We start from the raw sequence: 12601 nt of genomic DNA on the forward strand, positions 1-12601 counted from the left end.
CATGACACACTGTTTTGTTTTGTGTCTTTGGTTCATCTCAAAATGCAAAAATGTCTTTTTTGTTTTTCTGTTACTCTTGGGATGTGATATGCCTGCTTACTTGAAATGGAGAACAAGCAAGATATCAGGATTGCTTTCACAATTTGCCTAAGAATATGCATCACAAGTTTAATATCAAAAGTGGATATATCTTATGCCAAGTCCTGTGTTTTTATTTCCTCCGAATTTATTTTATTATATCATCACTTGCTAGCTTCATTTACAGAGGTGATTCTTGGATTAAATTTTCAGTTTTCATAAAATTGGGTTTATATTGGTGAAATTCTTTTCCTTTTTTAGGGCCACCATTTTCACAAAAATGTGTTTTATATTTTTTTCCTCCAAAAATACTCTCACTCAGCATTCAGTAGAGATTGGTGTGGACTTTCTGTCAACCACATGCCTTTTTAGATACTGAGAATACAAAGCTATTACTGTCTACTATAAAAGTCTAGCAGCTAGATTTTCAAGCCTAGCTGCTAGACTTTCATAGTAGACAGTAAATAATTGTTGAAAATCTGTGTCTTTGGGTTACGTTGTGTTTCCATCTTTTGGACCCTGCTCCTTTGTGAGTTTTGTTTATGTATATATTATATACATGCAGTTGTCTGTCTATGTTCCTCCTTTGTCAGTTTGTTGTTCTTGCTTTCCCTTCTTACCTGATGATTCATTTCCACAGCCCCTTTTTTGTGCTTAATTGGCCATAATGTCTAGTATGTAATACTGAATTATTACTTATTAAATATAGTACTATGATATATAGCACTGAACTATTACTAAATTTTTCATGCCCCCCTTTTTTTTTACTTACTGTACAAGACATTTTCTTCCCTATTACTGCTTTTCTCTGTAAAAATTTAGCAAAGATATGGTATCAATTTTATTTTTTCATTTTGGATAGATCCACAATTAATATTCTCCAAAAAGTGATCATCAGTAGAAAAGGGCTCTCACGACTTTTGTATAGCATCATTTTATAAGGAGCAAGATAGAACCAGTGTGGCCTGACCACGTTAATCAGTAAAATAATAATGAAGTATGTTTTTTAAAAATAAAGATTGTTTTAGTAAACCTTTTTTATATTAGCAACTTTAACAAACTAAGAATAAATAAAGTCTAGTATAAGTAGGAGCGTTTGTTCACTTGTTTTTCTTTTCATCTGAAGACAGTATAGAGGGAATGAAGGACAGATGCGGGAGCTGCAAGATCAGCTTGAAGCTGAGCAGTATTTCTCGGTAAGTGAGAATCATTTTTAACATATGCGCTGTTTCAAAACCTGACTTACAACAAGGTATTAGATTCTTTTATTTGAACTTTTTCTTTTTAAAATTATTTTTCAAATGACTCTTCATCTTCTAATAAACATTGTGATTTTCTTCTTTTTGTTTGTCCATTTGTTTCTTGGCATATTAGGCTATCATTGGTGTATGTTTTTAAATCATAAAAACTTTTCAGGCCAGGCGCGGTGGCTCACACCTGTCATTCCAGCACTTTGGGAGGCCGAGGCGGGTGGATCACTTGAGATCAGGAGTTCGAGACCAGACTGGCCAACATGGTGAAACCCTATCTCTACTAAAAATACAAAAATTAGCTGGTTGTGGTGGCAGGCACCTGTAGTCCCAGCTACTCAGGAGGCTGAGGCAGAAGAATCACTTGAGCCTGGTAGTTGGACATTATAGTAAGCCGAGGTCATCTGTGCTCCAGCCTGGGCGACAGCAAGACTCTGTCTCATAAACAAAATGAAAAACTTTTAAATATTATTGAAAACTCTTGCCCTGGGTATTTGCTAAATGTAATTATTCAAAGTATCTACTGCTAACTTCTGCAAAGTGATCTGTAGCATCCCATACACTTTCTTGCCATATGCTTCCACAGAGCAATCATCCAGTGCCTCCAGATGTTTGCATGGATGTCAAATGACTTGCGGTGGTTCCTGTGGATTCTTCATTTTGCTTCTAGAAAATAGTACAAAACCTGACCCTGTCTCAGTTCTGATTTATTGCATTGCTTGTGGGCATTGGATTAAACAGCATTCAATTCAATAAGCTGTTATGAACCAATTTTTAAGATTTGTTTTTATTCTGGGTTTTCAAATCAGATTATTTTTCTTTTTATCCCTTCATTGATTTACTTACTTGAATTTCATTATTTGAAGTCAGAGAGATAAGTATCTAAGTCCCAAAGGCCAAATAGATTACTTAATTTTAGGAATTCTAAATACTTAACCTAGAGTAAGCCCTTATTCTTCTTTCATTTGCATTCCCATAGACATTTATGTATTTTTTTGCCTAGAAAAATGCTGTTTCTTAATGTAATAAGTAAGTGTTAAAGTAGTTCTCCACAGCTGTTTGCTGGCCCTTGCTATTTTTTTCCCTTCTCTTTTTCTTTCAAAATGAAGAGGGTAGTTAAAAAGAAATAGATATCAGAACTGGAAGTTCACTCTGTAACTTCAGCAACTAACACAAAATGAGTCTCATGTGTTAAATATTTTTCGCTGGAGTTGGCAAAAGCTCAGTGAATTTTTTAAGAACGATTGTTCTGAAATAAGCATATATTATAGATATGTTAGCAGAATACTTGATAAATCTTATTTGTGGACATTTCTTTTTTTTTTTTTTTTTTTGAGATAGAGTCTTGCCCTCTCGCCCAGGCTAGAGTGCAGAGGCGCAATCTCAGCTCACTGCAAGCTCTGCCTCCTGGTTTCACACCATTCTCCTACCTCAGCCTCCCGAGTAGCTGGGACTACAGGTGCCCGCCACCACACCTGGCTAATTTTTGTATTTTTAGTAGACACGAGGTTTCACCATGTTAGCCAGGATGGTCTCGATCTCCTGACCCCGTGATCCGCCCACCTCGGCCTCCCAAAGTGCTGGGATTACAGGCGTGAGCCACTGCACCCAGCCCTTTTGTGGATATTTTTTTACCTGTCTCCCAACTGCCCAGTACATCCCACCCACCAAAACAGAAGTGATTTTTTTCTAACATTAGTCAAGAATTGATCTAACATTTAAATTAGTAGTGTGTGTTAAATTTCTTTATAATGTCTTCCCAAATCTATAATACACTTTATTAAGCTATAATGTCTTTTTTTTTTTTTTTTTTTGAGATGGAGTCTCACTCTCACCCAGGCTAGAGAGCAGTGGCACAATCTTGGCTCACTGCAACCTCCCGCTCCCGGGTTCAAGTCTCCCGAAGAGCTGTGATTACAGGAGCGTGCCACCACGCCCAGCTAATTTTTTGTATTTTTAGTAGAAACGGGGTTTCACTGTGTTAGCCAGGATGGTCTCAATCTCCTGACCTCATGATCTGCCCGCCTCGGCCTCCCAAAGTGCTGGGATTACAGGCGTGAGCCACCACACCCGGCCATTAAGCTATAATTTCTATATAATATACCCATTTTAAGTGTACTGGTTAGTAAGTTTTGACAAATATATACAACTGTGTGACCACAGCCACAATCAATATGTGGAATATTTTTTTTCACTGCAAAAAGTTCCCTTGTGGCCCTTCACTCTACATTTTTCCCAACCACCTCTATACACAGACAATGACTGATTGTTTTCTGTCATTATTGATTATTTTCACCTGTTCTAGAATTTAATATACATGGAGTCACACAGTATATGCTTTTTGACACGTGGTTTCTTTCACTCAGCGTATTTTTTAGATTTCTTAGTTTTACGTGTTGTATCAGTAGTTAATTCCTTTTTATTGCTAAGTAATATGAATTAACCAGTTTTTTTTTTTTAACCCATGTATTGATGGATATCTGGTTCATTTCCACTTTGGAGTTGTTATAAATAAAACCATAAGGAAAATTCATGTATAAGACTAGGTGTTGATATATATTTGCATTTGTCATGGGTAAATACTTGAGAGGAATTGTTGGATCATATGTTAATTTTTTAAATTTATAAGAAACTGCCAAATTGTTGTTAACCCAGCATAAACATGTACTTCTTCTTGTCACTTGTTTTGCAGACACTTTATAAAACCCAGGTAAAGGAACTTAAAGAAGAAATTGAAGAAAAAAACAGAGAAAATTTAAAGAAAATACAGGAACTACAAAATGAAAAGTATGTCCATTTTGCTTTAGAACAAGAATTAGTACTGCAACAGGCATTCTTAAGTTTTAAAATAGTGAATAGATGTGCCATTATTCTGGTGGGAATGGTATAGAACACAATTTATTGGGCTAATTCAGAACAAATCAGATTAGGCTAAATTTGCCTTTATGGTGAAAAAACAATGCTATAAATCAACACTGTAGCAATTGCAGAGATCCATTAAACTGACAAAAAGTTGTTTGACAGTTGTTTTCAGGGGTATCTCAATTTTTATTTTTTTAATTTATTTTTATTTGAGACAGAGTCTTGCTCTGTCACCCAGGCTGGACTGCAGTGGCGTGATCTCGGCTCACTGCAGCTTCCGCCTCCTGAGTTCAAGCGATTCTCCTGCCTCAGCCTCCTGAGTAGCTGAGATTGCAGGCGTGCACCACTACGCTCGGCTAATTTTTGTATTTTTAGTAGAGACAGGGTTTTAACCATGTTGGTCAGGTTGGTCTCAAACTCAAATTCGTGACCTCGTGTTCCGCCCACCTCGGCCTCCCAAAGTGCTGGGATTACAGGCATGAGCCACCACGCCTGGGCTAGTATCTCAATTTTAAAAGATCTATTTATATATAAATCATGCTGTTTTTGCAAATCATTATTTTAAGTTAGATAAAGGTACTTAAGGTCTTCTTAGGATTACTATGCAAGTTATGGCCGGGCATGGTGGCTCACGCCTGTAATACCAGCATTTTGGGAGGCTGAGGTGAGAGGATCACTTGAGCCCAGGAGTTGCCCAAGACCAACCTGGGCAACATAATGAGATCCCATCTCTAAAAATAATAATAATAAAGTATTATTATGCAGGTTAATTTTCATTACATGTGTATGTTTAGGGTCTTAAAAGGAGAAAACCTTATAAAGCTATTTCAAGTGTAACAGCTTCATTTTAGAATTCAGCTGATAGGTCCAACAAGATACTAACTCATGGGGAGTATCTCATAGCTAGGTAATGTCAGAACATACACTAGAACTAGTTTTCCAACACTGTTATATTCTCTTTACATTTAATCACCTTTGAAAGACTGTTTGTTGTTGAAACAAACAATTACAGAAAACAGCAAAACTAATAGTTTTTATGAATTATGACAAATGTCATCATAACATCATCATCCATGAAAGAGAACCTTGCTATCCACTTCAGAAGCCCACTATATCCCACCTCCTAATTATGCCTTCTTTCCTCCCCATCTCAAGAGTAATCACCATCCTGATACGAATTTGTCGAAGAAACTGGAATTTTTTGTCCTGTAGAGGTTCCCTCAGTTGCAATTTTATTGATTCAATTTCTGTAGTTGGTTGAACATTCCCCATTTCCCTTATGTTTCCTGGAAGTCAGTAGTTATATCTAGAGCTCCTCTGCCCAATGTGGTGGCCAGTAGCCACATATAGTTACTTAAATTTAAATTCAGTTACGTAAAATTAAAACTTAGTTCCTCAGATGTACTAGTCGTATTTCAGGTGCTCAGTAGTCACATGCGGTTAGTGTCTACCATATTATAATAGATAGTACAGATACAGAACATTTCTGACATCCTAGAAAGTTTTATTGGACATTTCTGATTTGGAAGCTTAATCAGATTCAAATCTGATTTTTAGGAGAAAGAAGACTAATTAATATATAACCTTGTACTTTCTGGTTTCCCTGTTTCTGTTGTTAACCACTGCGGTACTCAACGTTAGATCCTTAATACATTAGGTGTTGCAAACTGGAGATACTCACTTTTATCATTCTTCATTTTTTTTGTTGTTGGAATACATAACCTTTATTTTTACTAGTTTTATAAATAAACTTAGACTTTTCGTTGTTGAGCTTTGTTGACTTGATTATAAATTAAGTATAATTGCATCTTTTTGCAATTAAGTTGCCTTAATCGAGTTGATTAAGTTGATTAAAATATTTGAGGTCCAGAATTGACAATAGTTTGTTGCCGATCTGTAAATTACTATAAATTTTAGCATCACAGCAGGTATCAACATACTAATTTGGTGGCCAAGTATCATAGTTAGATAACCTAGTTAACTGAAAGCTAAGGTAGACACAAAGCTGCATTTCCTGGTTATTCTCTGATACAGTCATACTGTAGAGTCTGGTCTGTTACCTACTCTACCATTTGTATGGTATTCACAGTGCAATATGCAATCCCAGATGTATGCATTCACTGTGAAGGGCATAGTATAGGCAGAAACCAATCTGTGATCTGAGGAACAGAAAGAGAAAGTAATTAAAAGTGCCAAATATTCACTCCATACTATATTGTTTCAGAGTTGATATATTTTCCTTTTTTCATCTGTTCATCTATTTAAGACAAATATATGGATCACCACTATTGTGCTATAATTACTGTGCTTTATGCAGCTATCCAATTATTATTAAGTTACGATTCTTCAAGTGCTTCAGAATCGAGTTAGGAGAGATATAATCAAGGTACAGTGGCTGTGCCAAAGGATATCTCACCTTACCATGTGGGATTCCGAGAACATTTCCCAACAGAGATCACAACTGAGGGAAAGTAGAATTAGCCAGGGAATGGGATGTGGGGAACAAGGGACAGTATAGGCAGAAGCCAATCTGTGATTTGAGGAACAGCAAATGGTTAGTTCGTGACAGATAAGGCTGGAGAGATAAAACTGAGTCAGATTACAAAGGACCTTGTGTATCATGCTGAAGAGTTTAAAATATTGAAAAGTAGGGACTTTTGTTTCTTCCATTGTTGTCTATTTATTCCCAGCACTTCAATCAGGGACTTTTAGAGTAAGTATTCAAGAAATACTGAATGAATAAATGAAAATTCTAAGCTAGTGACTGACAAGTATTTTAGAAAACTCACTCTAAGGAGTGGAGAAAGAATTGAAGTAAGAGAAAGCTGCATAGATACAGGGAGCCCAGTTATAGAACCACTGGAAAAACTTAGATGTAAAATTATAGTGGAAGTTGGCCGTAAGAGGCAGGTGCATAAAACGAAGTAGGAAGTAAAAGAAGTAGGATTTGTAGATTTGGAGGCATAGGGGTAAATGTTAGGAAAATTTTCAGGCTGACTCTCAAGTTTCTGACCAGGGCTGTTGAGTTGATGGTAGTGCTGGTCCCTGAGCTAAGGGATGCCAAAATTGTGAGACGAGGGGAGAGAAGATTATTTCAATTTCAGGCCTGTTGAGTTTGAGGTGCCTATGGGATGTCCAGACAGAAACGGATACCACGGTATTTGGGTTTATTTATTTAGAATGCAGATAAAAGATAAGAACTTGAAGCTGATTTGATAGTCTTTGCATATAGAAACCACTAATATAGAGATCTGTTAAGGTGATTATGTATCTCAGAGTTTATAAACTCATGAGCCTGTGATGCCATTGGTATAATTAGGCTGTAATTAGTGGGGTCTAAGTGCAGATATATTCATTGCGTAAGTTGTAAGGATTATAACAAACTGAAGATCTCACCTCCTCAGTTCCAGCCATTTATTACCACATGATAACACTGGCCCAGTATGTCAAGATCTTCTGGTTTTTCAAGAGAAACCAAGAATCTGAATTTTTATGTAAAAGATTGACCCAAAACTATTTTAGGTGTGTGTTTGTGTGTGTGTGTCTGGAGGGAAGTGGGGGGCACTGTTGTGGACTCATTTGGTCCTCCCAGGTAGCAAGTTGTAACCCATAGTGTAGGATCAGAAGACATAAGGGCTGAGGAAAGACTACTAGCTCCTAGACTTTTAAGGAATGGGCAGAGGAAGGGAAACTAAGAACCTACCAACAGTATAAGAGAAAATCAGAGCAGGGTGTCACAAAAGCTGGACTAAGAGAATATTTCAAAAAAGAGAAAGTGATGAAAAGTGCCACATATTGGCTGGGCACGGTGGCTCACATCTGTAATCCCAGCACTTTGGAAGGCCAAGGCAGGCAGATCACGGTGTCAGAAGATTGAGACCATCCTGGTTAACATGGTGAAACCCCGTCTCTACTAAAAACACAAAAAAATTAGCCGGGCATGGTGGCGGGTGCCTGTAGTCCCAGCTACTCGGGCGGCTGAGGCAGGAGAATGGCGTGAACCTGGGAGGTGGAGTTTGCGGGGAGCCTAGATGGCGCCACTGCACTCCAGCCTGGGCAACAGGGTGAGACTCTGTCTCAAAAATATAAATAAATAAAAATTAAACTTTAAAAAGTGTCACATATCCAGAAAGGTCAAGAAAAACAGTCATAAATTGTCCATTGTACTTACATTGAAAGTTATTCATTATCTTGGTGAGAACAGCTTCTAAATAGAGACGAGAATAGATATTAAAGTAGATTGAGACTGAATGGAAAGGGTAGAACAAGAGACAGAGTATACCTAACAGCCTGATTAGCCTTCTTTCTATTCAACACACCAATTAGTCACTCTCCTACCTCCAGGTATGTACATTGCTCTTCTGTCTTCCTGGAACAGTTTCCTCCAAGTATCTACATGACTTGCTCCTTGGCCCTCTCCAGGTCCACATCATTTGAGAAGGCCTTCCCTGAATATGCTTTTTAAATTGCATACATCCCCACCCCACTACCTTGGTGCCCAGTTCATACATCCTTCCCTATTTTATTTTTCTCTGTAGCACTTATTCCCTCCTAATATATAATTTTCTTACTTGGCGTATTTATTGTTTTTGTTTTTCCACTAGAAACAAAGCACTATGGCAGAAGGAATTTTCAGATGTTTCATTCTTAGGTCCAATTCATTGCTGTATGTCTAGCACCTACAATTGTAACGGCAGCATTGTGATGCTCAGCAAATATTTGTTAAATTAAAAAATTCAGGAGACTTGGCTGTTATGGCAAGAAGAAGTAGCAGTAGCTAGAGGAGAATGTGAAGGAGAGCGCTTCCTAACAGTAGCGTAAACTTGAGCATATTTAAATGGACTATGGGAAGGAAATCAGAGTAGGAGCAGCCCCACATCTCTTCATTCAAATAAAATTTTTGAGTGCACTCTGTGGGCCAGAGAATTTTCTAGGCATTTGAAATACACTTGTGAACAAGAACAAAGCCACTCTTTATAATCTTATAATCCAGAAGAATATGGAATGATTGATGATTGAATTCTTTTAAGAGATAGGAGAATAAGGGTGAGAGATTGACTTTAAATATTAGTAAAGACAGTCTTTCATTATGGAGAGAAATATATTCTGGGTTAAATAGGTTTTCTGGTGTTTTAAAGTATAACCCAGATACTTTTATCTGAACTTAACACAAAGCAGAAACTCCAGATAAGAACATGTCGTGAACCTGAAGCCCTGTATTATAATAGCTGGCAGAACCACTCCCAGTATTCTTAGATTTGGCATTGGCAGCATTTCCTTTCTTTTCCTAAAGTACTAACTCTACTACTCTCCTAAGAAAAGTATTTCACATCTCGTCTCTACTCAGATCGCCACCTTTTCCTTATTCTTGTACTTAGCTAATGGCCTTGCTTCCTAAAAATCAGAAGAGAACATCTATTCTCTTTCACCACCGTAGCTACTAACTTGTCTACATCAGAGTAGAGTATCACAAAAGCTGGGGGAGGAGAGTATTTCAAGAAAGAGAAAGTGATTAAAAGTGCCAAATATTGCTGGGTGTGGTGGCTCATGCCTGTAATCCCAGCACTTTGGAAGGCTGAGGGGGGCAGATCACAAGGTCAGGAGATCGAGACCATCCTGGCTAACATGGAGAAACCCTGTCTCTACTAAAAATACAAAAAATTAGCCGGGCCTGGTGGCGGGCGCCTGTAGTCCCAGCTACTTGGGAGGCTGAGGCAGGAGAATGGCGCAAACCTGGGAGGCGGAGCTTGCAGTGAGCCGAGATCAGGCCACTGCACTTCAGCCTGGGCGAAAGAGTGAGACTCCATCTCAAAAAAAAAAAAGTGCCAAATATTCAGAAAGGTCACCAAAAAGTCATAAATTGTCCATTGTATTTATTTTGAAGGTTACTCATTATCTTGGTGAGAACAGCTTCTAAGTAGAGAATAGTACCTATAAACCCTGCCTTCCTTCTGATGATGTAAATGGACAAGAGCATTAGTTCTTATGTAATAGCTAATCCCATCTCTTCCTGCCTACTTAAGAGTATGACTTTGGCCGAGTTTGGTGGCTCATGCCCGTAATCTCAGCAATTTGGGAGGCCCAGGCGGGCGGATCACTTGGATTAAGAGTTCGCTACTAGCCTGGCTAACGTGGTGAAACCCCGTCTCTACTAAAAATTCAAAAATTAGCCAGACGTGGTCGCACATGCCCGTAGTCCCAGCTACTTGGGATGCTGAGGCAGGAGAATCACTTGAACCTGGGAGGGGAAGGTTGCAGTGTGGCGAGATCTCGCCATTGCACTTCAGCCTGGGTGACAGACTGAGTCTCAAAAAAAAAAAAAAAAAAAAAAGAATATTATGACTCTAACAATTCTCTTATCTTTTCTACATCAATTTTTACCTTTCTGTAGTCCTTGTCATTGTTATGTAAACATATTTAGATATCTCCTTTAAAAACAACCCTCTTACACCGGGCATGGTGGCTCACGCCTATAATCCTAGCACTTTGGGAGGCCAAGGTGGGCAGATCCCCTGAGGTCAGGAGTTCAAGACCAGCCTGACCAACATGGAGAAACCTCATATGTACTAAAAATACAAAATTAGCCGGGCATGGTGGCGCATGCTTGTAATCCCAGCTACTCGGAAGACTGAGGCAGGGGAATTGTTTGAACCTAGGAGGTGGCGTTTGCAGTGAGCCAAGATTGCACCATTGCACTCCAGCCTGGGCAACAAGAGCAAAACTGCGTCTTTTAACTACATTATCTACATGGTAGCTACCATCCCACTTTTCTTTTTTTTATAGCCAGCTTACTTGAAAAGTAACACATCAGGTACCTTCCCCCATCTTCTTCCATTCTCTCTCGAGCTCACTGTAGTCATACTTTTGCATTCATCATGCTAACAAAACAACTCTTCTCAAGGTCAGTGGCATCTTCCTAATAGTGACTTCTCAGTTCTCACCTTATTTCATAGCAGCATTTGACTTAGTTGATTACTCTCTTGAGAAAATGTCTTCTTTTGACTTCTGTGACACCATACGCTGTTTTTTCCTTATTGAACTGGCTACTCTTTCTCAACCTCCTTTGTTCCTTTTTCCCTTCTAATTGCTGAGACCCTTAAGAGTTTGGAGTGCTCAAGGGATTACTCCCTGCTTGTTCTCATCCAGCCTTGTGGCTTTAAATGGTGTCAGAGTCCAAGTACATTCTCCCTTGAATTCCAGACTTATGTATTCAGCTGTCTCATTGACATCTCTGCTTGAGTGTTAAGCACCCCACATTTAAAGTGTCCAGAAAAAATTCCTGATTCCCTCACTGTGCAAACTGCTCCTCCCTATCTTCCTCATTTCAGTCCTGAACAACTCTATTATTCCCAGGTGTTTAAGTGAAAAATTTAGAGTCATCCTAGACTCTTCTTTTTTTCTTGCACTTTAAATGCAATCCACCAACAAATTTTCCCAGTGTTCACTAAAAATTATATATAGACTCTAATCACTTCTCACTACTTGTTCCATTTACTGACCTGGTCCAAACTGCCATCATCTCCAATCTTGATTATTTCAGTAGCCTGCTAACTGGTATCTCAACTTCTGCCATTGTCCCCCTACTGTCTGATCTTAATACAGCAGCCAGAATGATCTTTCTAAAACATCAGAGTACCAGAATAAAAGTCAAAGTCCTTGTAATGCCTTGGAAAGCCTTACAATATCTGTTGTTCTCTTCTCCCTACTTTTCTTCTAATGTCGTCTTAGCAGAGAGGCCTCCTTGATCACCCTGTAATAAAAGTGATCACATTCGTAACTTTCCATATTTTATCTTGTATTATTCTCTGTGACTTACTATAGAGCACTTGTTCATTTTTTAAATTGCCTGTACGGCCCCACTAATACATGCTCCCTAAGTGCAGGAACTTTGTTACTGCTGTATTTATTTATTTATTTTTGAGACAGAGTCTCGCACTGTCACCTCAGCCTCCCGAGTAGCTGGGATTACAGGCACACACCACCACACCAGGCTAATTTTTTTGTATTTTTAGTAGAGATGAGGTTTCACTATGTTGGCCAGACTAGTCTCGAACTCCTGACCTCATGATCCGCCCACCTCACCCTCCCAAAGTGCTGGGATTACAGGCATGAGCCACTGTGCCCAGGCTGCTGTATCTCTTAATTCCTAGAACAACATGATGCATAGTAAACATAGTGTAGTACTTAATAAACCTTCAAATAGTTGTTAAGTGAATGAATGAATTTTCTGTGTGTGTGTGCGTGTGTGTGTGTGTTTACTATATGTCTCCCTCTGTCCCTCTTGAGGCTTGAGGCAGAAAGTTTGAATTGTAATACTCAATAGAAAATAGGAGGTGGACGTTACTCATTCAGAACATAGTTATTGAGCACCTGCTCTGTTCAGGGACTACAGTAGTGACTAAGAGAGCTTA

At 38.6% G+C, this 12601-nt stretch overlaps 1 protein-coding gene across 2 annotated transcripts in view; it reads left to right on the forward strand.

Annotated features, from left to right (window-relative positions):
* Positions 1 to 12601, forward strand: part of ROCK1 (Rho associated coiled-coil containing protein kinase 1) — a 156710-nt gene that overhangs the window by 121559 nt on the left and 22550 nt on the right. For both annotated transcript variants that reach the window (XM_015121598.3, NM_001261134.1), the window contains 2 exon segments: positions 1205 to 1274; positions 4021 to 4115. In XM_015121598.3, coding sequence (XP_014977084.1) covers positions 1205 to 1274; positions 4021 to 4115 — 165 coding nt within the window.

Source organism: Macaca mulatta, chromosome 18 (genome assembly GCF_049350105.2).
Source record: "Macaca mulatta isolate MMU2019108-1 chromosome 18, T2T-MMU8v2.0, whole genome shotgun sequence".
NCBI lineage: Eukaryota > Metazoa > Chordata > Mammalia > Primates > Cercopithecidae > Macaca > Macaca mulatta.